The 22,419-nt window shown below is 62.6% G+C and overlaps 1 protein-coding gene and 27 non-coding genes across 28 annotated transcripts; 12 read left to right on the top strand and 16 right to left on the bottom strand.

The window, feature by feature from the left end:
- Positions 1-5,399: 5,399 nt before the first annotated feature.
- On the top strand, positions 5,400-5,471 carry TRNAA-CGC (transfer RNA alanine (anticodon CGC)). The gene has a single exon. It is a non-coding gene; the product is annotated as a tRNA-Ala (tRNA).
- A 481-nt stretch (positions 5,472-5,952) lies between these two features.
- On the bottom strand, positions 5,953-6,024 carry TRNAP-AGG (transfer RNA proline (anticodon AGG)). Its single transcript has one exon. It is a non-coding gene; the product is annotated as a tRNA-Pro (tRNA).
- Positions 6,025-6,611: 587 nt separating this feature from the next.
- TRNAP-AGG (transfer RNA proline (anticodon AGG)) lies at positions 6,612-6,683 on the top strand. The gene has a single exon. It is a non-coding gene; the product is annotated as a tRNA-Pro (tRNA).
- A 293-nt stretch (positions 6,684-6,976) lies between these two features.
- On the bottom strand, positions 6,977-7,048 carry TRNAA-UGC (transfer RNA alanine (anticodon UGC)). The gene has a single exon. It is a non-coding gene; the product is annotated as a tRNA-Ala (tRNA).
- A 377-nt stretch (positions 7,049-7,425) lies between these two features.
- TRNAP-UGG (transfer RNA proline (anticodon UGG)) lies at positions 7,426-7,497 on the bottom strand. Its single transcript has one exon. It is a non-coding gene; the product is annotated as a tRNA-Pro (tRNA).
- A 685-nt stretch (positions 7,498-8,182) lies between these two features.
- TRNAP-AGG (transfer RNA proline (anticodon AGG)) lies at positions 8,183-8,254 on the bottom strand. The gene has a single exon. It is a non-coding gene; the product is annotated as a tRNA-Pro (tRNA).
- Positions 8,255-8,538: 284 nt separating this feature from the next.
- TRNAS-CGA (transfer RNA serine (anticodon CGA)) lies at positions 8,539-8,620 on the top strand. Its single transcript has one exon. It is a non-coding gene; the product is annotated as a tRNA-Ser (tRNA).
- A 737-nt stretch (positions 8,621-9,357) lies between these two features.
- Positions 9,358-9,429, bottom strand: TRNAA-UGC (transfer RNA alanine (anticodon UGC)). The gene has a single exon. It is a non-coding gene; the product is annotated as a tRNA-Ala (tRNA).
- Positions 9,430-9,682: 253 nt separating this feature from the next.
- Positions 9,683-9,754, top strand: TRNAP-CGG (transfer RNA proline (anticodon CGG)). Its single transcript has one exon. It is a non-coding gene; the product is annotated as a tRNA-Pro (tRNA).
- Positions 9,755-10,219: 465 nt separating this feature from the next.
- Positions 10,220-10,291, bottom strand: TRNAA-UGC (transfer RNA alanine (anticodon UGC)). Its single transcript has one exon. It is a non-coding gene; the product is annotated as a tRNA-Ala (tRNA).
- Positions 10,292-10,582: 291 nt separating this feature from the next.
- On the bottom strand, positions 10,583-10,654 carry TRNAP-CGG (transfer RNA proline (anticodon CGG)). The gene has a single exon. It is a non-coding gene; the product is annotated as a tRNA-Pro (tRNA).
- A 259-nt stretch (positions 10,655-10,913) lies between these two features.
- TRNAA-CGC (transfer RNA alanine (anticodon CGC)) lies at positions 10,914-10,985 on the top strand. Its single transcript has one exon. It is a non-coding gene; the product is annotated as a tRNA-Ala (tRNA).
- Positions 10,986-11,576: 591 nt separating this feature from the next.
- On the bottom strand, positions 11,577-11,658 carry TRNAS-UGA (transfer RNA serine (anticodon UGA)). The gene has a single exon. It is a non-coding gene; the product is annotated as a tRNA-Ser (tRNA).
- A 251-nt stretch (positions 11,659-11,909) lies between these two features.
- On the bottom strand, positions 11,910-11,981 carry TRNAA-UGC (transfer RNA alanine (anticodon UGC)). The gene has a single exon. It is a non-coding gene; the product is annotated as a tRNA-Ala (tRNA).
- Positions 11,982-12,259: 278 nt separating this feature from the next.
- On the bottom strand, positions 12,260-12,331 carry TRNAP-CGG (transfer RNA proline (anticodon CGG)). The gene has a single exon. It is a non-coding gene; the product is annotated as a tRNA-Pro (tRNA).
- A 253-nt stretch (positions 12,332-12,584) lies between these two features.
- Positions 12,585-12,656, top strand: TRNAA-UGC (transfer RNA alanine (anticodon UGC)). Its single transcript has one exon. It is a non-coding gene; the product is annotated as a tRNA-Ala (tRNA).
- A 734-nt stretch (positions 12,657-13,390) lies between these two features.
- On the bottom strand, positions 13,391-13,472 carry TRNAS-CGA (transfer RNA serine (anticodon CGA)). Its single transcript has one exon. It is a non-coding gene; the product is annotated as a tRNA-Ser (tRNA).
- Positions 13,473-13,755: 283 nt separating this feature from the next.
- On the top strand, positions 13,756-13,827 carry TRNAP-AGG (transfer RNA proline (anticodon AGG)). Its single transcript has one exon. It is a non-coding gene; the product is annotated as a tRNA-Pro (tRNA).
- A 687-nt stretch (positions 13,828-14,514) lies between these two features.
- On the top strand, positions 14,515-14,586 carry TRNAP-UGG (transfer RNA proline (anticodon UGG)). Its single transcript has one exon. It is a non-coding gene; the product is annotated as a tRNA-Pro (tRNA).
- A 377-nt stretch (positions 14,587-14,963) lies between these two features.
- Positions 14,964-15,035, top strand: TRNAA-UGC (transfer RNA alanine (anticodon UGC)). Its single transcript has one exon. It is a non-coding gene; the product is annotated as a tRNA-Ala (tRNA).
- Positions 15,036-15,328: 293 nt separating this feature from the next.
- Positions 15,329-15,400, bottom strand: TRNAP-AGG (transfer RNA proline (anticodon AGG)). The gene has a single exon. It is a non-coding gene; the product is annotated as a tRNA-Pro (tRNA).
- Positions 15,401-15,988: 588 nt separating this feature from the next.
- TRNAP-AGG (transfer RNA proline (anticodon AGG)) lies at positions 15,989-16,060 on the top strand. Its single transcript has one exon. It is a non-coding gene; the product is annotated as a tRNA-Pro (tRNA).
- A 481-nt stretch (positions 16,061-16,541) lies between these two features.
- TRNAA-CGC (transfer RNA alanine (anticodon CGC)) lies at positions 16,542-16,613 on the bottom strand. Its single transcript has one exon. It is a non-coding gene; the product is annotated as a tRNA-Ala (tRNA).
- Positions 16,614-18,408: 1,795 nt separating this feature from the next.
- Positions 18,409-21,083, bottom strand: LOC104009130 (vitelline membrane outer layer protein 1 homolog). The gene is made up of 3 exons (XM_087733260.1): positions 20,503-21,083; positions 20,312-20,417; positions 18,409-20,190 (listed from the first exon to the last, which is right to left on the bottom strand). Exons 1-3 carry the CDS (start codon positions 20,686-20,688, stop codon positions 19,877-19,879), a joined length of 606 nt encoding a protein of 201 aa, XP_087589386.1. The 5' UTR covers positions 20,689-21,083; the 3' UTR covers positions 18,409-19,876.
- Positions 21,084-21,556: 473 nt separating this feature from the next.
- On the bottom strand, positions 21,557-21,638 carry TRNAS-GCU (transfer RNA serine (anticodon GCU)). The gene has a single exon. It is a non-coding gene; the product is annotated as a tRNA-Ser (tRNA).
- A 173-nt stretch (positions 21,639-21,811) lies between these two features.
- On the top strand, positions 21,812-21,884 carry TRNAM-CAU (transfer RNA methionine (anticodon CAU)). The gene has a single exon. It is a non-coding gene; the product is annotated as a tRNA-Met (tRNA).
- Positions 21,885-22,127: 243 nt separating this feature from the next.
- On the bottom strand, positions 22,128-22,200 carry TRNAM-CAU (transfer RNA methionine (anticodon CAU)). Its single transcript has one exon. It is a non-coding gene; the product is annotated as a tRNA-Met (tRNA).
- A 107-nt stretch (positions 22,201-22,307) lies between these two features.
- TRNAS-GCU (transfer RNA serine (anticodon GCU)) lies at positions 22,308-22,389 on the top strand. Its single transcript has one exon. It is a non-coding gene; the product is annotated as a tRNA-Ser (tRNA).
- Positions 22,390-22,419: the final 30 nt, after the last annotated feature.

Raw genomic sequence — 22,419 nt, 5'->3', positions numbered from 1 at the left:
TCTTACTCTTTACAACAGCATGTGGCAAAAGGGGCCTTATACAAATAAGTGTGTACTGACTCAAATCTAGATAGCCCAGGTGCCAGTGAGGCATGTGATGTGTCTGCATCTGGCTGTATCTCTTAACGAAGCAGCAGAAACATTTTGTTCTGTACTGCTGCATGCACACATAGACATGCATAGGTACAGGTGTGACATTTGCCTTGAGTGAGCCCTATGAATAACGTGAGCTGAATATACCCGTGTCCCTGTGCTAGCCTGGTGTGATGGCTCAGGGAATGGCATCCCACCCTGGATACAGGTGCACCTTCTCCAGCAGCCCATGCCCACTGTAGTATCCCCAGCCCCATCAGAGAAAGAGGGGTGCTTGTGATGTGAAACGTGGTGCAGGATTACCCAGGTTTCCTCTGGACACACAGACATTTGGGAGCCCAAATGTGCTGAGACCTGTGACTGAGCACTGATTGATCAGAGGTGTCATGGGGAGAGGCATCCTAACATTTCTCATAGACACCAAGCGTGATGGACACTCAGACCTGTGGTAATGCCATCAGGAAAGATACATATAATAATAAGGACATGAAGGAAAAATGATAATTTCCCTGTGTGCTCCAGATACAGAGGCAAAAGCAAAAACTGGACCAGCACTCAGCAGGGAGCTTTGCTCTGCTGCTGAGTGGAGACACCTGCAAGTCCCATGCCTTGTGAGCTGGTCAGTTAGAGGACAAAGATAACTCTATCCCTGGCCCCAGCCACAGCACAGTGAGTTCCATACTCAGCTCTTCCCAAAGACTAGGACCCAAGAATTTAGTTGGACATATTAGAGAATTGGACGATAATTGTTTTACAAGGAGAGGATGCAGGTGTCTCTGGAAAAAGATGCCAGGCATTGAGTAAAGCCTCTTTTTAAGATGCCATGTATCATCAAGCAGAACATTTTCAGCTGATGGAAAGAGGAATAAGAGTGCAGCTAAGTCCTCCATGGGTATTGTTTAAATCTTCTTTCATACCTTAAGCATTTTGGTAGTGTGACAATTTGCATAAAGGTTATGAGTGTTTATAATGAGGGATTATGCTGAGCTTGTAAGCATGTTGGTCTTCAAAAGCCTTTGACCAAGCCCAACTGGTTTTATTGCTCAGCAGATCTTCACAGGGGTGCTCCTAATTTGGAGAAAATTTATGTGGCAATTGCTCAGCAGTCAGAGCACCAGGAGAAGAGAGGCTTGGTTTCACATCCCTCTTCTAAGAACTGCTCAGATATTTTTATCCCAGCTCCAGAAATTGTCCACAGAGATGGGATGCAAAATTCTCCTGAACACTGCAATGAGGAAAAGCATTGGATTTCCAGCAAAAGCTTCGTTAGAAAGCTGTAGGCATCTGGGGCTGGTGCAATTGTATTCCACCAGTCTGCTGCATAGGACAGTCCAGGATGGAGCAGGGGGACAGAGTAATGACATTTTAATGTGGCTTTTCACTGAATGACTCCACTGTTGAGGTTATACAGATTTTTCTTCTGAAGAGCCAGTGTCTCAAAGGAGACAAAAATCCACACAGGTCCTTGATTTGACTTGAAAATTGAGATGCCTTAGTGCAGACAGAGTCGGGGAAGTGAGGACCTCAGTGCCCTGCAGGGATCTGCGTCCCAAGGGACCTGGCACCCTGTCTCCCACAGGTGCTGTGACTCGTGGCTGGGAGCCATTCTGTCTTGGCTCCCAGCTCAAAAGACATCTTGAATTCACTCTGCCATGTTTTCCCCCCAGCCAGTGCTTGCCTGGGGCAGGACTCCACAGACCTGCTGATCAGGCCCTAAAATACAGGTTCCTGCAAAGACAGTGCAGCCAAAGGCCCTGGTGAGAAACAGGGAACTACATACCAAGACTGAGATGAAAAATAATGCTTAGCGGGTGGAAGGACGCACATGGAGCAAAACAGCTGGGTCCTGGGGTTTGGTCCCAGCATTGCTTTCAACAGCAGCAGCAGAAGCATTTCTTAGAAAAGCCTGGAGCTTAGCCCAAAAGCAACCCTTTGGCCATGCCTATATCTGTTGAGTTTCATGTCTTCTTCTCACCTTCCATCTTCCCTCCCCTGCTCGTGTCCTTGGAGGAAACCTTCTCCCTGCTGCCACTCAGCATCCTCCTCCCGCAGCAGTCATTGCTTCCTGGAGGTCCTTTTTTCCCTTCATTTTCTTTCTTCTATCCTTTGCTTTGGTGAAGTCAACTGCACCAGCAGAAATCACAGTGCACAAATCATGGTGGGGTACTCCAGCTCAACAGGGCCTGAGAAGGTGATGGTGGTAGCTCCCCACTGCAGGGTCACATCCATGGGGGTGTTGATCTCTTCTTTGGGGTGCGTGTACCATGGGGACACCCCAGCCTACACCACCACATATGGCAAATGGGCTTGCTCGGGTTCTGCATTTACCTGCTTGGAGAAGCCAACAGAAGCAGCCAGTAAACATTTCATACAGTGGTGGGTACTTTGCCTCTCATGGGGATGGAGGAGGAGGGGAGGAGGGATGAAGTCATGGTTTGAGTTGGAACAAGTGGAGACACATAGAGAGTTGTCATGGAAAAGGGAAGACTGGTGTGAGTAGCAAGCAAGTGGGACCATCAGGAGTGGAAGACCCAGGGCGGCATGGGGCTGGTGATAGGGATGGAGGGATTAGGGGTGGCTGGATGATTGCTGGGTCTATGCAATCCCAGCACATCTATCTGTGATTTCTCTGCACATGCAGATGAGAAGACAAAAATCTTGGTGACTCAGAACAGTGGGATAGGATGAAGAGACATATCCACCACCAGCGCCTTTGCTGGGCTGCAAAAAGTATATCCCACCCCAGCACCTGCGTGCCAAGCTGAGGGCAACACCAGGAGTCCTTGCTGGCCTCAACAGGCAGCGTCCCTCATCCTCCTCACTGGGGCAAGGACTCCTGGCCAGAGCCCCTGGGGACTTGCATCCTGGAGCCAGCCAGCTGGAGACAGGGCCCCTGGAGCTGGGAGCCTGCAGGCATGGCAGACTGAAATGGGACTTGTTTGCTAATAGAAATCTTCCTCGCCCACCAAAGCATTGCAACACGATTTCCCATTAGTTGCATGTGGTGGGATAAGAGGGAAGACAGGACACCGCAGAGAGGACATCCCACCCCAGGTGCCCATGGACAGACTGCAGGGCAGGGGCTCACTGTGGTTTCTCTGGGCGTCCTCCCTGCCACAAAAAGGCCCTGTGCCAGCCTGGGGAGCCAGACAGGTGATGGTTCCAGCAAGGGCTCCAGTTCTTCCCAAGGGCTGGAAATCCCATAAAGCAAGAAAATAACAGGCCACCCACGTGTGAGTCACGGGGGAAGAAGCACGCAAATCAAAAGGCACTGGCATCCCGGTCTGGCCCTCCTGGTGCTACCCGTGGGAGCTGGGCTCACAAGGCTTGCACCCCAGTGAGCCTGCAGTCCTGTTGGCTCCGCCAGCACTGTGCCTCACCCTGAGCCCAAATGATCACCAGACACTGCTCCCGGCTGTCCTACACCCCCCCTTCTCCTCTGAGCTTCTCCCCCTGGGGAGAGCAGCCCTTGGGAAGAGACAGGGATGAGTGCAATGAAAGCGGAGCCCAAATCCCAATGGTTTACAAGGTCCTGGGAGTGAAATACTTGTAGATTTGTGTTTCAGACTCAAGAATTGTTCAATTAAATATTCCAAGGCTGTTAATTCACATTTGCTGAGAATTAGGTGTCTGCATGTTTCCCAAAGAGGAGAAGGGTGATCTGGTTATTGCTGTGTAAGGTGGCTGGTGGTAGCACTGGGTGCCTGGGGCTGAAGGAGCCAGGCAGCTGTTGCGGGTTATGTGACCTGGGAATCACTGGGGTGCAGCGCTCCCCCTGCCCACTCCTCCCCACTCCTCTGAGATTTGCAGGGCAGGGGAGAGGAGTGAGACTTGCGTGTGCTGCCTGTGGCCGATCCTTCCTCCCAGTTCCCTCAGGTCAGCTCACAGGATTTGGATGTGCCCTTGCTCTGGCACAGCCTGCAGTGCAATATAATTAGCATTGGAGGCTTGCTGCAGGTGGGCTGTCTGAAAATCAGCTCTTCGTCCTGTTCCCCCTGCAGCTGTCCTGAGTGGAGAGAGGTTCCCACCAGCTGGGGCTCCTGCAGCAGCTCAGCTTCCCACCCCAGCACAGCTACAGGCAGCCCTACCCTCGGGGACTGCATCCAGAAAAAAATCCCCCTGGTCTGCCCCAGAGCTGTCCTCCCAGTCCTAATCCCCACAGCACCCATGGGAAGCCTAGCACCGGCACCCTGCTGACCACCACGGATGGCAGCTCCTGGGGCCTGGGAAAAGGGAATGGCTGGGGGTATTTCCCACTTGCAGCTCCTGTCCCTTGTACCAAAGCCACACCGGCACCTGTGGGGCAGGGGAGAGGGAGATTGTTAGACCTGGAACCATGTGAAATGGGTTTCTGAGGGGCAGTGATGAGGGATGGGGGCACCCAGGAGCCATGACCCTGTGCACATGGCCGGGGTGTATGCAGCACAGGGGTTGAGGGCAGGAGCAGTGGTCTTGCCCCAGCTCGTTGGTCTAGGGGTATGATTCTCGCTTCAGGTGCGACAGGTCCGGGGTTCAACTCCCACACGAGCCCTCCTTTTGGGCACCCGCCTTCCTGGCAGCACATGGGGCTGTGACATAACCAGGGGATGATGAGGGCAATGGTGCCTGGTACAGTGGGGTCAGTGCTGTGGGCATGCCCCCGTGGGCAGGATGGACCTCGAAGAGCCAGGAGCGAGGTGATGCTGGTGCAGAAGAGGTGTAACTCAGCAGGAGAGCGCTTGTTTCGCGTGTAAGTGGCCCTGGGTTCAACCCCAAGAATCTTCAGCTTTTGCCTCTCCAGACCCACCTCCCTGCCAGCTTTGGGGCTGGCAGAGCCCCCCAGGCCCCACAAAAAAGCCCTGGGGCTGCCTGTGGGCATGGCTGGGCTGGGATGCTTCCCAGCACCTGCAGGCTGTGGGTGTGCTGGAGGAAAACCACAGCCTCAGCTCCACCACTAACCTCAAAATGTGGGGGTTATGATGGGGGAGCAAAAGGGATGCAGCACACTGGCTTGTTGGTCTAGGGGTATGATTCTTGCTTAGGGTGCAAGAGGTCCTGGGTTCACCTCCTGGGTAATCCCTCCTTTTCGGACAGCCCCTCCTTTAGGGACTGCATCCCTGCTGCTTTCTGCAGACCTGGTGGAGAAGGATCAGCCCTGCTATCCCCCAGCTGCCTGCAAAGAGAGCCCCATGGTGTGTCCATAGGGTTTCTCTTGCAATCAACACTGGTTTTAGCAAGCTTGGATGGTGCCACCCATGGTGCCTGCCAAGGGAGCTGCCGCTGTGGTGCCAGGGCCAGTGTGCCCTGCCGAAGCACCATCCAGGCACGGGGATGTAGCTCAGCGGGAGAGCGTTTGCTTCGCATGTAAGAGGCCCTGGGTTCAACCCCCAGCATCTCCATGCTTTTCCTCCCTGAAAACGCAGCAGGGCTACGGAGGAGGGAAATGGCTGGTGCTTAGAAGGAAACATCCCCTTTCTTGCTACATGGGACATTCACAAAGCTGATCTCACCCTCGCACTAGGGTTTCTCCTCCTTGCTCCCTGGAACTGCCGGTGGCTGTTTCCTTTCCCAGCTGTTTGCTTCTGCCCCGGGGAGAGCTACCCAGCGGGGACGGGGTGGCAGCAGGGCCCCGCTCTGCCCTCCCCCGCTGCCTCTTCCCCTCCCAGGACGGGACCAGCCCTGGCCACGGACGAGCCGTGTCCCTTTGCCACGGGGCAGCGGGCAGCACCTGGTTCCCGGCAGCGGCGGCACCGTCTCGGCAGCTGCGGCGCGGCCGAGCTGGGGAGGCCGCCCGTCCCCCTGTGCCGGGCAGCGTCGCCCCGTCCGCGCCCCGGCCCGGTCCCCGCCGGGGCTGTGCCGGGCGGTGCGTGCCCAAAAGGAGGGCTCGTCCGGGAGTTGAACCCGGGACCTCTCGCACCCTAAGCGAGAATCATACCCCTAGACCAACGAGCCGGGGTGCGCAGCTGCCCCGGCCCCCCCGCCCTGGGCCGGCCCCCCCCGGCGGCTGGGCGGGCAGCGCTGCCCCCGGCGCCCCCAGCGCCGGCCGCTGCTTTTCGGGGACGGGCCCCGCCGCCCGGCCCTGGGCAGCAGAGCGGCGCCGAGCGCCTGTGCGGGGATGCACCGGCCCCCGCACGCTTCCCCGCTTCCCAGGACAACGCCGGCAGCAAGGAGAGGCGGGGACAGATGTTGAGGGGCCAGGACAGGGGGAGCCAGGGCTGCACAGGGAGCCCCGCAATGCCCCTTCCAGGGGCTGTGATGGCCCTGGGCAGGACGGGCACAGGCCCCCCACAAAGTCTTCTAGGTTTTGCAGCTCCGGGGAGGTGGGAAAGGGGCATTTTCCCAGGATGCTGACTGGGCTGCCCCGCACCTCGCTTTGCCTCGTCCCCGGTGGAGCTGGGGGAGCTGATGGGCGCAGAGCAGAGAGGAGGGAGAGGGCAGCGCCCTGCCTCAGCCACCACCTCCACTGGGCACTGGTTGGCCTGTGTGGTGCCCGGGGCCACGGGGGACAGGGTCTGCGCTGAGTATTTTTCCTGCAGCCTGGCTCGTTGGTCTAGGGGTATGATTCTCCCTTAGGGTGCGAGAGGTCCCGGGTTCAACTCCCGGACGAGCCCCCCTTTTGGGCACGCACAGCCCCGGCGGGGACCGGGCCAGGGCGCGGACGGGGGCGACGCTGCCTGGCACAGGGGGACGGGCGGCCTCCCCAGCTCGGCAGCTCCTGACAACTCCAACATTCAGGCAGAAAAGGGAAAGAACTGCTCACGTTTCTCCACAGGCTGCAGGTGCTGGGAATCAGCTACAGGCCAGCTGTGCCTGCAGGCAGCCTCATGGCTTTTCTGGAGGGGCCTGGGGGGCTCTGCCATTCCAGCAGCTGGCAGGGAGGGGGGTCTGGGGAGGCAAAAGGACCTGGAGATGCTGGGGGTTGAACCCAGGGCCTCTTACATGCAAAGCAAGCGCTCTCCCGCTGAGCTACATCCCCTCTGCACAGCCAGGCCTGGAGGCCTGGGCAAGTCCCTTCACCCTCCACCGCTGCCCCACTGCCCACAGCTCACCCTGCTCTGCCCCCAGGGCCCTGCCCCCAGAAAAAGACCCTGGGGGCACACACCGCCGGCAGCACCCGCTCTGCGGTTCCCAGCCCTGCCTCCAGCTGCCCTTTGCCACTCATTCCTCCCTCTGCATCCCTGCCCCGCCACCCTGCCCCGCCTCTCTGCCAGCTCTTGGGGGCCCAGCCTGCTCACGGGGACGTGCCAGCCAGGGTGGGGCACCGACCCCACTGCGCTGGCACCGCTGCCCTCGCCGCGGCCTGGTTACACCGTGGTTCCTCGTGCCGCTGGGGAAGGCGGGTGCCCAAAAGGAGGGCTCGTCCGGGAGTTGAACCCGGGACCTCTCGCACCCAAAGCGAGAATCATACCCCTAGACCAACGAGCCGGGGTGCTGCACCCCTTTGCACCCCCAGCCTCCCCGCCCTGCGCACGCTTGGGTGCTGGGGGCAGCCGAGGCTGTGTGTGTCCCTTGGCACGCGCTGGGAGCAGGAAGGTCCCTCTTGCTGTGGCCGGTCCAGGGAGCCCCCATCCTGAGGTGAGCGTGGGGCGTTAGTGCCCAGCATCTCCAGTTCCCACCATCGCCGGGGATTTTCCTCCTCCAAAGCATCTCCCTGGCTCTTGCAGTGGTTGAAAGGGCCCGTGCTTTGCAGCATCACCCCCCGCCCTTCTTCCTCGCTGGGGCATCCCGCACAGCCGACGTCCCCCTCTGACCTGGCTTTCTTGTCGCTCCCAGCAATTCCCCGTCTCTGCTTCCTTCCCCATGCCCCCGTCGCTGCTGCCCGTGGGGCTCGGCGGTTTGCAGGCACTGGGTGTCCCTCGGGTGCCTGGTCTGCCCGCGGGGCCGGGCCAGGGTGGTGGGGCTGTGGGGCAGAGCGGGGCCACGGTTTTGTGGACGCAGAGCCTGGGTCAGGGGCCGCCGGTAGCTGTGGCCGGGCGGTCAGGCGAGCTGCTGCGGGAGCCCCGTTTGCGGTGCCACGGCCGTGGCCGCAGCCGTTCCCCGCGGCCCCGGGCAGCGGTGTCGCCGCCCGGTCCCCGCCGGGGCTGTGCCGGGCGGTGCGTGCCCAAAAGGAGGGCTCGTCCGGGAGTTGAACCCGGGACCTCTCGCACCCTAAGCGAGAATCATACCCCTAGACCAACGAGCCGGGGTGCGCAGCTGCCCCGGCCCCCCCGCCCTGGGCCGGCCCCCCCCGGCGGCTGGGCGGGCAGCGCTGCCCCCGGCGCCCCCAGCGCCGGCCGCTGCTTTTCGGGGACGGGCCCCGCCGCCCGGCCCTGGGCAGCAGAGCGGCGCCGAGCGCCTGTGCGGGGATGCACCGGCCCCCCGCACGCTTCCCCGCTTCCCAGGACAACGGGGCGCCCGGGGGGGGGCCATGGCGGGGGGGGGGCCATGGCGGGGGGCAGGTGTCTCCCCCGGGGGCCCCGGGCCGGGGCTGTGATGGCCGAGGGGTGAAGGCGTTGGACTCGAAATCCAATAGGGTTTCCCTGCGCAGGTTCGAATCCTGCTCACAGCGACAGCTTTTATGCACTGCTATGGGAGCCGGCCTGGGGTTGGAGGAGTGGGGACAGGAGGGGCTGGGGTCCACGGCAGTACCTCACCTCCTCACTGGGAAGCACATCCCATACCAGGGAACCTGCTCCCTGGCTGCTCTGGGAGAGTGAGGCAATGTAGGGCAGGGATCCATGGACCACTTGGCCTAGGACCAGCTGAAATCCTCCCCTTTGAGGAGGGACCACCCAGAGAGGCTGGGGATCCACAGCCATAAGGTGTCAGTTGTGGGTTTATCAGGTGCTTTTACCAGTGAGCCATGGGCCAGCTGGGACCCACACCAAGCCCAGGACCGTGGGGCCAAGGGGGACGCCTGGGGAGTCCAATGCAGGCTTAGGATACGGTTCCACTTTCAGCTGTGAGAGGACCTGGGTCCAACTCCCAGAGGAGTCCTCCCTTTGGGCAAAGCCTGCCCTGCTTTTGTCTGGGGAGTACAGAGCTCATTTGGGGTCAGCTGTTGGCTTTCGTCCCCTTGCTCCCCTGACAGTCACTGCAGCTTTGGGCTTACTAGGGTGACTGGGGCAGCTCCCTCTCTCAGGAGTCCTGGCATGGGGTGTGGGCACCCACTGCACACCACTGCTGTCCCCCCAGTCCTGGGCTAGCTGTGCCCGCAGGCAGCCCCAGGGCCTTTCTGTGGGGCCTGAGGGGCTCTGCCAGCCTCACAGCCAGCAGGGAGGGTGGTCTGGGGAGGCAAAAGGGACCTGGAGATGCTGGGGGTTGAACCCAGGGCCTCTTACATGCAAAGCAAGCGCTCTCCCGCTGAGCTACATCCCCTCTGCACAGCCAGGCCTGGAGGCCTGGGCAAGTCCCTGCCGACCCCTGTGGTCCAGCTGTCCCTATGACCACTCGGCCCAGGGCAGTTGTGTGCTGTGGCCACCTCCAAATGCCGGCCGTACATCCTGGGCACAGTAAGATGGACTTCCCTGCTCCAGGCTGTGCCAGGGACAAAAAGCAGCATCAGCCACCCTCACCAACCCCCAAAATTGTGGGGTGCAAATACTGGGGGTGCCATAGGGTGCAGCACCCCGGCTCGTTGGTCTAGGGGTATGATTCTCGCTTCGGGTGCGAGAGGTCCCGGGTTCAACTCCCGGACGAGCCCTCCTTTTGGGCACCCGCCTTCCTTGGCTGGCGTGTGGGACTGTGGCATAACCAGGGCACAATGAGGGCAGCAGTGCCTGGCACAGAGGGGTGGGTGCCATGTTCTGGCATTGGTTGGCCTGTGTGGTGCCTGGGGCCTTGGGGCTGTGAGGAACAGGATCTGGACCGGGTCCCACCTGCGCACCCCGGCTCGTTGGTCTAGGGGTATGATTCTCACTTAGGTTGCGTGAGGTCCTGGGTTCATCTGCCAGACAAGCCCTCCTTTTGGGCACGCACCGCTGGGCACAGCCCCTGCCCAGGCAGAGGAAGGAAAGGGCTTCAAGCATTTCCTCACAGCAGTGGGTGCCAGGAAGCATCCCCAGCCCAGCTGTGCCCGCAGGCAGCCCCAGGGCCTTTCTGTGGGGCCTGAGGGGCTCTGCCAGCCTCACAGCCAGCAGGGAGGGGGGTCTGGGGAGGCAAAAGGACCTGGAGATGCTGGGGGTTGAACCCAGGGCCTCTTACATGCAAAGCAAGCGCTCTCCCGCTGAGCTACATCCCCTCTGCACAGCCAGGCCTAGAGGCCTGGGCAAGTCAATTTGCTGCCCACACTGCTGACAGCTTACCCTGCTCTGCTTCAATGGCCCTGAAACCAGCCCATCTGGGACTGCACTCCACCATCCCCATTGCTGCTTCTACAGGACTCCATCCTGCTTGTGGGGACATGCCCACCCCAAACACTCTGCCCATCCCTGCTGCATCAGGCTCCACTGCCCTCCCACCACCCTGGCCCTGGTCCCATTGCAGGCTGGGGCCACAGATGGCAGCCAAGGAAGGCAAGTGCCCAAAAGGGGGGCTCGTCCGGGAGTTGAACCCGGGACCTCTCGCACCCGAAGTGAGAATCATACCCCTAGACCAACGAGCCAGGGTGCTGCATGGGAGCAGGATCCCCCTGCTTGAGCTCCAGTACTCAGGGAACTGGTTGGGGTGGGATGGGACCTGGGGAAGCTCTTTGTGGCCCCAATGGATGTTCACAGCTGGCAGGTCCCCCTTGCTCTGCCCTGGCTGTGGGGTTGGCTCCTGGACATGGCCATGGGCTATAACTGCCCTGGTTCCAAAAGCCTTGGCGCCAAGAGGACCAGGGTAGGCATCAGGATCCCTGCGTGAAAAAAGCCCTCAGGCAAGGGGATGTAGCTCAGTGGGAGAGCGCTTGCTTCGCATGTAAGAGGCCCTGGGTTCAATCCCCAGCATCTCCAGCCTTTTGCTTCCTTAAGCCCATCTCCTCCACAGGGCAGTGATGATAAACTTCACTTCTATATCTGGACGGCACCCCCAAAGGAAATTCCCTGTGCCCACACCCTGCACCACAGTCCCGAGGCAGAGCTGCCCAGTGGCGATGGGGTGGCAGCAGGGCCCTGTTCTGCCCTCCCCCACTGCCCCCGCAGCCCCTTCCCCTCCCAGGACGGGACCAGCCCTGGCCACGGACGAGCCGTGTCCCTTTGCCACGGGGCAGCGGGCAGCACCTGGCTCCCGGCAACGGTGGCACCGTCCCGGCAGCTGCGGCGCGGCCGAGCTGGGGAGGCCGCCCATCCCCCTGTGCCGGGCAGCGTCGCCCCGTCCGCGTCCCGGTCCCTGCCGGGGCTGTGCCGGGTGGTGCGAGCCCAAAACGAGGACTCATCCAGCGGTTAGAACTCAGGGTCCAACAGGCCCACCAATGCCCAGCACAGGAGAAGCACCGCTCTCTGGAGCGCTGTATCTCTCCCTAACCCCTGCTCTCCAGACACCGGCTCCTGTGAGATGGGGCTGGCCCTAGCCCCCAAACCCATCCAGCCATGGGTAAAAGCTGTCGCTGTGAGCAGGATTCGAACCTGCGCAGGGAAACCCTATTGGATTTCAAGTCCAACGCCTTCACCCCTCGGCCATCACAGCTCCTGGCACTGATGTCTGCCTTCAGGGAGAAAATGCCCCCCAGCCTGGTGTGGGGCCATCTGCACAGCCCCAGTACCCCTTGGCAGCCCCAGTACCCACACATGCTGGGGTTGGGAAAACGGAGCATACGGGGTCTTTACCAATGGAAAAAATCCAGGTGCAGCAGAGAGCCTTGCCGTGGGGCAAGCATCAAAGGGAAGAATCCTCCAGTGACACCCAGGGAGACAACAGGTTTCGGGGGGAAAAGGACCTGGAGATGCTGGGGGTTGAACCCAGGGCCTCTTACATGCAAAGCAAGCGCTCTCCCGCTGAGCTACATCCCCTCTGCACAGCCAGGCCTGGAGGCCTGGGCAAGTCCCTTCACCCCCCACTGCTGCCCCACTGCCCACAGCTCACCCTGCTCTGCCCCCAGGGCCCTGCCCCCAGAAAAAGACCCTGGGGGCACATGCACTGCCAGCTCTCAGGGTCCAGCCTGCCCACAGGGACACACCCAGCCAGAACATGGCACCCACCCCTCTGTGCCAGGCACTGCTGCCCTCATTGTGCCCTGGTTATGCCACAGTCCCACACGCCAGCCAAGGAAGGCGGGTGCCCAAAAGGAGGGCTCGTCCGGGAGTTGAACCCGGGACCTCTCGCACCCGAAGCGAGAATCATACCCCTAGACCAACGAGCCGGGGTGCTGCACCCTATGGCACCCCCAGTATTTGCACCCCACAATTTTGGGGGTTGGTGAGGGTGGCTGATGCTGCTTTTTGTCCCTGGCACAGCCTGGAGCAGGGAAGTCCATCTTACTGTGCCCAGGATGTACGGCCGGCATTTGGAGGTGGCCACAGCACACAACTGCCCTGGGCCGAGTGGTCATAGGGACAGCTGGACCACAGGGGTCGGCAGGGACTTGCCCAGGCCTCCAGGCCTGGCTGTGCAGAGGGGATGTAGCTCAGCGGGAGAGCGCTTGCTTTGCATGTAAGAGGCCCTGGGTTCAACCCCCAGCATCTCCAGGTCCCTTTTGCCTCCCCAGACCACCCTCCCTGCTGGCTGTGAGGCTGGCAGAGCCCCTCAGGCCCCACAGAAAGGCCCTGGGGCTGCCTGCGGGCACAGCTAGCCCAGGACTGGGACAGCAGTGGTGTGCAGTGGGTGCCCACACCCCATGCCAGGACTCCTGAGAGAGGGAGCTGCCCCAGTCACCCTAGTAAGCCCAAAGCTGCAGTGACTGTCAGGGGAGCAAGGGGACGAAAGCCAACAGCTGACCCCAAATGAGCTCTGTACTCCCCAGACAAAAGCAGGGCAGGCTTTGCCCAAAGGGAGGACTCCTCTGGGAGTTGGACCCAGGTCCTCTCACAGCTGAAAGTGGAACCGTATCCTAAGCCTGCATTGGACTCCCCAGGCGTCCCCCTTGGCCCCACGGTCCTGGGCTTGGTGTGGGTCCCAGCTGGCCCATGGCTCACTGGTAAAAGCACCTGATAAACCCACAACTGACACCTTATGGCTGTGGATCCCCAGCCTCTCTGGGTGGTCCCTCCTCAAAGGGGAGGATTTCAGCTGGTCCTAGGCCAAGTGGTCCATGGATCCCTGCCCTACATTGCCTCACTCTCCCAGAGCAGCCAGGGAGCAGGTTCCCTGGTATGGGATGTGCTTCCCAGTGAGGAGGTGAGGTACTGCCGTGGACCCCAGCCCCTCCTGTCCCCACTCCTCCAACCCCAGGCCGGCTCCCATAGCAGTGCATAAAAGCTGTCGCTGTGAGCAGGATTCGAACCTGCGCAGGGAAACCCTATTGGATTTCGAGTCCAACGCCTTCACCCCTCGGCCATCACAGCCCCGGCCCGGGGCCCCCGGGGGAGACACCTGCCCCCCGCCATGGCCCCCCCCCCGCCATGGCCCCCCCCGGGCGCCCCGTTGTCCTGGGAAGCGGGGAAGCGTGCGGGGGGCCGGTGCATCCCCGCACAGGCGCTCGGCGCCGCTCTGCTGCCCAGGGCCGGGCGGCGGGGCCCGTCCCCGAAAAGCAGCGGCCGGCGCTGGGGGCGCCGGGGGCAGCGCTGCCCGCCCAGCCGCCGGGGGGGGCCGGCCCAGGGCGGGGGGGCCGGGGCAGCTGCGCACCCCGGCTCGTTGGTCTAGGGGTATGATTCTCGCTTAGGGTGCGAGAGGTCCCGGGTTCAACTCCCGGACGAGCCCTCCTTTTGGGCACGCACCGCCCGGCACAGCCCCGGCGGGGACCGGGCGGCGACACCGCTGCCCGGGGCCGCGGGGAACGGCTGCGGCCACGGCCGTGGCACCGCAAACGGGGCTCCCGCAGCAGCTCGCCTGACCGCCCGGCCACAGCTACCGGCGGCCCCTGACCCAGGCTCTGCGTCCACAAAACCGTGGCCCCGCTCTGCCCCACAGCCCCACCACCCTGGCCCGGCCCCGCGGGCAGACCAGGCACCCGAGGGACACCCAGTGCCTGCAAACCGCCGAGCCCCACGGGCAGCAGCGACGGGGGCATGGGGAAGGAAGCAGAGACGGGGAATTGCTGGGAGCGACAAGAAAGCCAGGTCAGAGGGGGACGTCGGCTGTGCGGGATGCCCCAGCGAGGAAGAAGGGCGGGGGGTGATGCTGCAAAGCACGGGCCCTTTCAACCACTGCAAGAGCCAGGGAGATGCTTTGGAGGAGGAAAATCCCCGGCGATGGTGGGAACTGGAGATGCTGGGCACTAACGCCCCACGCTCACCTCAGGATGGGGGCTCCCTGGACCGGCCACAGCAAGAGGGACCTTCCTGCTCCCAGCGCGTGCCAAGGGACACACACAGCCTCGGCTGCCCCCCCAGCACCCAAGCGTGCGCAGGGCGGGGAGGCTGGGGGTGCAAAGGGGTGCAGCACCCCGGCTCGTTGGTCTAGGGGTATGATTCTCGCTTTGGGTGCGAGAGGTCCCGGGTTCAACTCCCGGACGAGCCCTCCTTTTGGGCACCCGCCTTCCCCAGCGGCACGAGGAACCACGGTGTAACCAGGCCGCGGCGAGGGCAGCAGTGCCAGCGCAGTGGGGTCGGTGCCCCACCCTGGCTGGCACGTCCCCGTGAGCAGGCTGGGCCCCCAAGAGCTGGCAGAGAGGCGGGGCAGGGTGGCGGGGCAGGGATGCAGAGGGAGGAATGAGTGGCAAAGGGCAGCTGGAGGCAGGGCTGGGAACCGCAGAGCGGGTGCTGCCGGCGGTGTGTGCCCCCAGGGTCTTTTTCTGGGGGCAGGGCCCTGGGGGCAGAGCAGGGTGAGCTGTGGGCAGTGGGGCAGCGGTGGAGGGTGAAGGGACTTGCCCAGGCCTCCAGGCCTGGCTGTGCAGAGGGGATGTAGCTCAGCGGGAGAGCGCTTGCTTTGCATGTAAGAGGCCCTGGGTTCAACCCCCAGCATCTCCAGGTCCTTTTGCCTCCCCAGACCCCCCTCCCTGCCAGCTGCTGGAATGGCAGAGCCCCCCAGGCCCCTCCAGAAAAGCCATGAGGCTGCCTGCAGGCACAGCTGGCCTGTAGCTGATTCCCAGCACCTGCAGCCTGTGGAGAAACGTGAGCAGTTCTTTCCCTTTTCTGCCTGAATGTTGGAGTTGTCAGGAGCTGCCGAGCTGGGGAGGCCGCCCGTCCCCCTGTGCCAGGCAGCGTCGCCCCCGTCCGCGCCCTGGCCCGGTCCCCGCCGGGGCTGTGCGTGCCCAAAAGGGGGGCTCGTCCGGGAGTTGAACCCGGGACCTCTCGCACCCTAAGGGAGAATCATACCCCTAGACCAACGAGCCAGGCTGCAGGAAAAATACTCAGCGCAGACCCTGTCCCCCGTGGCCCCGGGCACCACACAGGCCAACCAGTGCCCAGTGGAGGTGGTGGCTGAGGCAGGGCGCTGCCCTCTCCCTCCTCTCTGCTCTGCGCCCATCAGCTCCCCCAGCTCCACCGGGGACGAGGCAAAGCGAGGTGCGGGGCAGCCCAGTCAGCATCCTGGGAAAATGCCCCTTTCCCACCTCCCCGGAGCTGCAAAACCTAGAAGACTTTGTGGGGGGCCTGTGCCCGTCCTGCCCAGGGCCATCACAGCCCCTGGAAGGGGCATTGCGGGGCTCCCTGTGCAGCCCTGGCTCCCCCTGTCCTGGCCCCTCAACATCTGTCCCCGCCTCTCCTTGCTGCCGGCGTTGTCCTGGGAAGCGGGGAAGCGTGCGGGGGGCCGGTGCATCCCCGCACAGGCGCTCGGCGCCGCTCTGCTGCCCAGGGCCGGGCGGCGGGGCCCGTCCCCGAAAAGCAGCGGCCGGCGCTGGGGGCGCCGGGGGCAGCGCTGCCCGCCCAGCCGCCGGGGGGGGCCGGCCCAGGGCGGGGGGGCCGGGGCAGCTGCGCACCCCGGCTCGTTGGTCTAGGGGTATGATTCTCGCTTAGGGTGCGAGAGGTCCCGGGTTCAACTCCCGGACGAGCCCTCCTTTTGGGCACGCACCGCCCGGCACAGCCCCGGCGGGGACCGGGCCGGGGCGCGGACGGGGCGACGCTGCCCGGCACAGGGGGACGGGCGGCCTCCCCAGCTCGGCCGCGCCGCAGCTGCCGAGACGGTGCCGCCGCTGCCGGGAACCAGGTGCTGCCCGCTGCCCCGTGGCAAAGGGACACGGCTCGTCCGTGGCCAGGGCTGGTCCCGTCCTGGGAGGGGAAGAGGCAGCGGGGGAGGGCAGAGCGGGGCCCTGCTGCCACCCCGTCCCCGCTGGGTAGCTCTCCCCGGGGCAGAAGCAAACAGCTGGGAAAGGAAACAGCCACCGGCAGTTCCAGGGAGCAAGGAGGAGAAACCCTAGTGCGAGGGTGAGATCAGCTTTGTGAATGTCCCATGTAGCAAGAAAGGGGATGTTTCCTTCTAAGCACCAGCCATTTCCCTCCTCCGTAGCCCTGCTGCGTTTTCAGGGAGGAAAAGCATGGAGATGCTGGGGGTTGAACCCAGGGCCTCTTACATGCGAAGCAAACGCTCTCCCGCTGAGCTACATCCCCGTGCCTGGATGGTGCTTCGGCAGGGCACACTGGCCCTGGCACCACAGCGGCAGCTCCCTTGGCAGGCACCATGGGTGGCACCATCCAAGCTTGCTAAAACCAGTGTTGATTGCAAGAGAAACCCTATGGACACACCATGGGGCTCTCTTTGCAGGCAGCTGGGGGATAGCAGGGCTGATCCTTCTCCACCAGGTCTGCAGAAAGCAGCAGGGATGCAGTCCCTAAAGGAGGGGCTGTCCGAAAAGGAGGGATTACCCAGGAGGTGAACCCAGGACCTCTTGCACCCTAAGCAAGAATCATACCCCTAGACCAACAAGCCAGTGTGCTGCATCCCTTTTGCTCCCCCATCATAACCCCCACATTTTGAGGTTAGTGGTGGAGCTGAGGCTGTGGTTTTCCTCCAGCACACCCACAGCCTGCAGGTGCTGGGAAGCATCCCAGCCCAGCCATGCCCACAGGCAGCCCCAGGGCTTTTTTGTGGGGCCTGGGGGGCTCTGCCAGCCCCAAAGCTGGCAGGGAGGTGGGTCTGGAGAGGCAAAAGCTGAAGATTCTTGGGGTTGAACCCAGGGCCACTTACACGCGAAACAAGCGCTCTCCTGCTGAGTTACACCTCTTCTGCACCAGCATCACCTCGCTCCTGGCTCTTCGAGGTCCATCCTGCCCACGGGGGCATGCCCACAGCACTGACCCCACTGTACCAGGCACCATTGCCCTCATCATCCCCTGGTTATGTCACAGCCCCATGTGCTGCCAGGAAGGCGGGTGCCCAAAAGGAGGGCTCGTGTGGGAGTTGAACCCCGGACCTGTCGCACCTGAAGCGAGAATCATACCCCTAGACCAACGAGCTGGGGCAAGACCACTGCTCCTGCCCTCAACCCCTGTGCTGCATACACCCCGGCCATGTGCACAGGGTCATGGCTCCTGGGTGCCCCCATCCCTCATCACTGCCCCTCAGAAACCCATTTCACATGGTTCCAGGTCTAACAATCTCCCTCTCCCCTGCCCCACAGGTGCCGGTGTGGCTTTGGTACAAGGGACAGGAGCTGCAAGTGGGAAATACCCCCAGCCATTCCCTTTTCCCAGGCCCCAGGAGCTGCCATCCGTGGTGGTCAGCAGGGTGCCGGTGCTAGGCTTCCCATGGGTGCTGTGGGGATTAGGACTGGGAGGACAGCTCTGGGGCAGACCAGGGGGATTTTTTTTCTGGATGCAGTCCCCGAGGGTAGGGCTGCCTGTAGCTGTGCTGGGGTGGGAAGCTGAGCTGCTGCAGGAGCCCCAGCTGGTGGGAACCTCTCTCCACTCAGGACAGCTGCAGGGGGAACAGGACGAAGAGCTGATTTTCAGACAGCCCACCTGCAGCAAGCCTCCAATGCTAATTATATTGCACTGCAGGCTGTGCCAGAGCAAGGGCACATCCAAATCCTGTGAGCTGACCTGAGGGAACTGGGAGGAAGGATCGGCCACAGGCAGCACACGCAAGTCTCACTCCTCTCCCCTGCCCTGCAAATCTCAGAGGAGTGGGGAGGAGTGGGCAGGGGGAGCGCTGCACCCCAGTGATTCCCAGGTCACATAACCCGCAACAGCTGCCTGGCTCCTTCAGCCCCAGGCACCCAGTGCTACCACCAGCCACCTTACACAGCAATAACCAGATCACCCTTCTCCTCTTTGGGAAACATGCAGACACCTAATTCTCAGCAAATGTGAATTAACAGCCTTGGAATATTTAATTGAACAATTCTTGAGTCTGAAACACAAATCTACAAGTATTTCACTCCCAGGACCTTGTAAACCATTGGGATTTGGGCTCCGCTTTCATTGCACTCATCCCTGTCTCTTCCCAAGGGCTGCTCTCCCCAGGGGGAGAAGCTCAGAGGAGAAGGGGGGGTGTAGGACAGCCGGGAGCAGTGTCTGGTGATCATTTGGGCTCAGGGTGAGGCACAGTGCTGGCGGAGCCAACAGGACTGCAGGCTCACTGGGGTGCAAGCCTTGTGAGCCCAGCTCCCACGGGTAGCACCAGGAGGGCCAGACCGGGATGCCAGTGCCTTTTGATTTGCGTGCTTCTTCCCCCGTGACTCACACGTGGGTGGCCTGTTATTTTCTTGCTTTATGGGATTTCCAGCCCTTGGGAAGAACTGGAGCCCTTGCTGGAACCATCACCTGTCTGGCTCCCCAGGCTGGCACAGGGCCTTTTTGTGGCAGGGAGGACGCCCAGAGAAACCACAGTGAGCCCCTGCCCTGCAGTCTGTCCATGGGCACCTGGGGTGGGATGTCCTCTCTGCGGTGTCCTGTCTTCCCTCTTATCCCACCACATGCAACTAATGGGAAATCGTGTTGCAATGCTTTGGTGGGCGAGGAAGATTTCTATTAGCAAACAAGTCCCATTTCAGTCTGCCATGCCTGCAGGCTCCCAGCTCCAGGGGCCCTGTCTCCAGCTGGCTGGCTCCAGGATGCAAGTCCCCAGGGGCTCTGGCCAGGAGTCCTTGCCCCAGTGAGGAGGATGAGGGACGCTGCCTGTTGAGGCCAGCAAGGACTCCTGGTGTTGCCCTCAGCTTGGCACGCAGGTGCTGGGGTGGGATATACTTTTTGCAGCCCAGCAAAGGCGCTGGTGGTGGATATGTCTCTTCATCCTATCCCACTGTTCTGAGTCACCAAGATTTTTGTCTTCTCATCTGCATGTGCAGAGAAATCACAGATAGATGTGCTGGGATTGCATAGACCCAGCAATCATCCAGCCACCCCTAATCCCTCCATCCCTATCACCAGCCCCATGCCGCCCTGGGTCTTCCACTCCTGATGGTCCCACTTGCTTGCTACTCACACCAGTCTTCCCTTTTCCATGACAACTCTCTATGCATCCCTGTGTCCTGGCAGGGCTGGCCACAGCTCCCCACTTCTCTGCCCCATTTTGCCCCCTCCCAATGACAAAGTTGCCCTGGCACAGTCTGCGTACATGCTTTTACTGAAAGCTCTTTTCTGGGTAGGACAGGGACAGTCCTGGAGATGCTGGAGAATACCTGGAAGTGTGAGTGGGGGCAGAAAGGACTTGGGAGCATCTCTGGGAAGCGGGGTAGGTGTTGGGGGGCCGGCAGTAGCACTTGTGCAATGATGGAGCCCATGGGAATGAGGGGAAGGTGCTCCCTAAGGGTACCAGGGCTAAGGCATCTCACGGTGGATGTGGGGTCCTGGGAGAGGGGACCCCAGGACCAGGCTCTGCTGTGGAGTTGGGTCATGGGATCAGGTGCCCTGCAGTGGGTTCCCAGCACTCGTTACAGGCAGCAGAAGAGACACAGATCATTCAGGGCCGTGTCATCCCTCTTCAGCCCCCGTGCAGGATCCTGCCGTGTCTGGATGCTGCACACCGCCCTGGGGCACTGGGGGCTCCAGTTGCCCCACTGGCCCCAGGCGGACCCTGGCCCCTCCAGGACATGTCCATCAGAGCAGGCGAGGCGGGCACTGGTGGCAGCCACTTCATCACTCAGGAGCCCGCGCTGGGGTGCCTGGACCCGCAGTGCGAAGCCCACCAGGCGCCCTCGGTGGGGGCACCAGTGGGCCTCCGACCAGCGGCCCCACCTAGACGAGGGAGAGTGAAGATGATCATGCCAAGGCTGGAGGGTGCGGGAGGAGGAGAGAGAGTGCAAGCCCTTCGGAGCTGGGGGCAGCTGCGGAGGAGGCTCTCCAGCCATGGGGCTGGGGGCTCACCTAGGACTTGGCTGTGTAGTCGCCACTGGAATCCCCGCCATGGGAGCAGTGCAGCCGAATTCCGTTGAGCGCCGTGTCATCCTCCATCACCCCCTGGGGCGCCTCTACCTGTAAGGGAGCGGAGGTGGGGAGTTAACTTCCCACAGGAGCAAGGTCCCCAGACCGGCCGTGGGCACCAGCGTGGAGGCTGCACCTTGAAGCTGACGCCGCTGGCGTAGGAGCCCTTGGGGCACGTCTCCGGCCAGGCCCAGTCTCCCCAGGGTCCCCCGTTGGACACAGTGATGACCGAGGCATCCCTCGCACCCAGGTCCCACTCCTGCCCCTGCCCTGCAGTGCCTGCAAGCCCTGCGAGCAGCAGCAGGACCTGTCTCCCCAGCATGGCTGCCCTGCCTGCAGCCAGCTGGCCGGGCTCTTACACCCAGCAGGGCTGGCAGGAGTGACCTGGCAGCATCTCAGTTACCTTCCCAGGGTGCCCGGGCCTGTCAGACGGGCAGGATTAGCTGCAGGAGAGGGCTACTCCTCCTGCCGGGTGGGGTGCAGGGAGCTGATCCTTCAGCTCTTTGTTTGGGTCCCTCTCCAGGCAGCTTGCCCGGAGCCACCAGGCATCCCAGTGCCAACCAGGGCTTGGGGCGGTGTGGGGCTGGGGCACCTTCCTCTCCCGCTCCGGGCTCCCACCATGTGCAAGATGGCATTTCCACTCTGCCTTTTGCTCGCTCTTTCTTTTTTGCAGTTAAAACAAACAGGCACATTAACTGACACCTCTGATGGAAATCCATTCCCATCTCCTCTGCCCTCACTCCCCAAGGTATCCATTTCATCATGGCTTCAGGTTTCATTTGTCCCAGTTTGCTTTCCGGTTGCACCCTCCTCTTTTGGAAGGTTATCTTCTTACTGCTGAACAGCCACTTTCTCCAGTAATAGCTCTTCCAGGGATTTCTGAGTGGGTTTTTATCCATGAGTCGTGGATAAGAGGCTCCCAGCCCCCTCCACGCCAGGACCTGGCTACCCTTTTAGATGCTTCTTCAATCCCTTCTGTCCCGGCTCCTCGGTTTCCTCCTGCTGTCCCCTTTCCAAAGCCAAACGCTACTGCGGGGGGACCGGTGGCCTCCTCCCCTCGGGAGGACGCGGTTGCCGCGCCGGGCCAAGCCCTTGCTACCGGACCCCCCGGGGCCCAGACACGAGCGTGCGCCAGCCCCGGCCGCGGGAGGCGCCAGACCGCCCCCGCCCCCGCGCGGCAGCAAAAGCCCCGACGAGGGTGGGATTCGAACCCACGCGCGCAGAGCACAATGGATTAGCAGTCCATCGCCTTCACCACTCGGCCACCTCGTCCTGCCCCGCACCGCGCCCGGCCCCGCCCCTCGCTGACCGGCGCGGAGCCCCGCCGCCCGCCGATGCCCCGGCGGGGCCCGGCCCGCCCGCACCGCCGCGGGGCTGCCCGCCGCGCCGAGGGCCGGCCCCACCGCCCGCCCGCCGGAGGGCCGGCCCGGGTCCTGCCTGCCGTCGCCCTCTTAGCGCAGCCGGCAGCGCGTCAGTCTCATAATCTGAAGGTCCTGAGTTCGAGCCTCAGAGAGGGCAGCGCTTTTGCCGCCCCGCCTGGCTGGGAGCGGGCGGCGGGCTGCCATTTTGCTGCCCAGCGGGCGCGTAAGGGGCTCTGCAGCGGGCCCAGCCCCGTCCGCCCCCAGGGCCCTCTCCTCCCTACCCCGCGCCCCAGGCTCCGCTCCTCCCCGCGGCGGCGAGGAGGCCCTGCAAAAAGGCCGGACCGGCGCCGCCGCCCTCGCGGTGGCCGGCTCCTCCCGCCGGGCAGGGCGGCAAAAGCGCTGCCCTCTCTGAGGCTCGAACTCAGGACCTTCAGATTATGAGACTGACGCGCTGCCGGCTGCGCTAAGAGGGCGGTGGCAAATCCTTCCCCCCCCGCCCCGGGACGGGCCCTCGGGCGGCGGCCGGCGGCGCGGGCAGTCGGCGGCGCGGAGGGGAGGGGCCGGGCGCGGCGAGGGGCAGGACGAGGTGGCCGAGTGGTGAAGGCGATGGACTGCTAATCCATTGCGCTCTGCGCGCGTGGGTTCGAATCCCACCCTCGTCGCACCTTTTGCTCCCCACCGCGCCGCGGGGC

Source organism: Nipponia nippon, unplaced genomic scaffold, assembly GCF_047370975.1.
Source record: "Nipponia nippon isolate SJK-2023a ecotype South Korea unplaced genomic scaffold, ASM4737097v1 scaffold_5, whole genome shotgun sequence".
NCBI lineage: Eukaryota > Metazoa > Chordata > Aves > Pelecaniformes > Threskiornithidae > Nipponia > Nipponia nippon.
The sequence above is the reverse complement of the archived record's forward strand: the minus strand, read 5'-3'. Positions and strand labels throughout refer to the sequence as shown.

Bases quoted from the DNA above. Each gene is read 5' to 3' on its own strand.
- LOC104009130 (XM_087733260.1), bottom strand. From the start codon at position 20,688: ATGCTGGGGAGACAGGTCCTGCTGCTGCTCGCAGGGCTTGCAGGCACT. The intron at 20,418-20,502 runs GTGCAGCCTCCA...GCTCCCTTACAG, and splicing joins CCAGCGGCGTCAGCTTCAAG to GTAGAGGCGCCCCAGGGGGT. The intron at 20,191-20,311 runs AGGTGAGCCCCC...ATCTTCACTCTC, and splicing joins CGACTACACAGCCAAGTCCT to CCTCGTCTAGGTGGGGCCGC.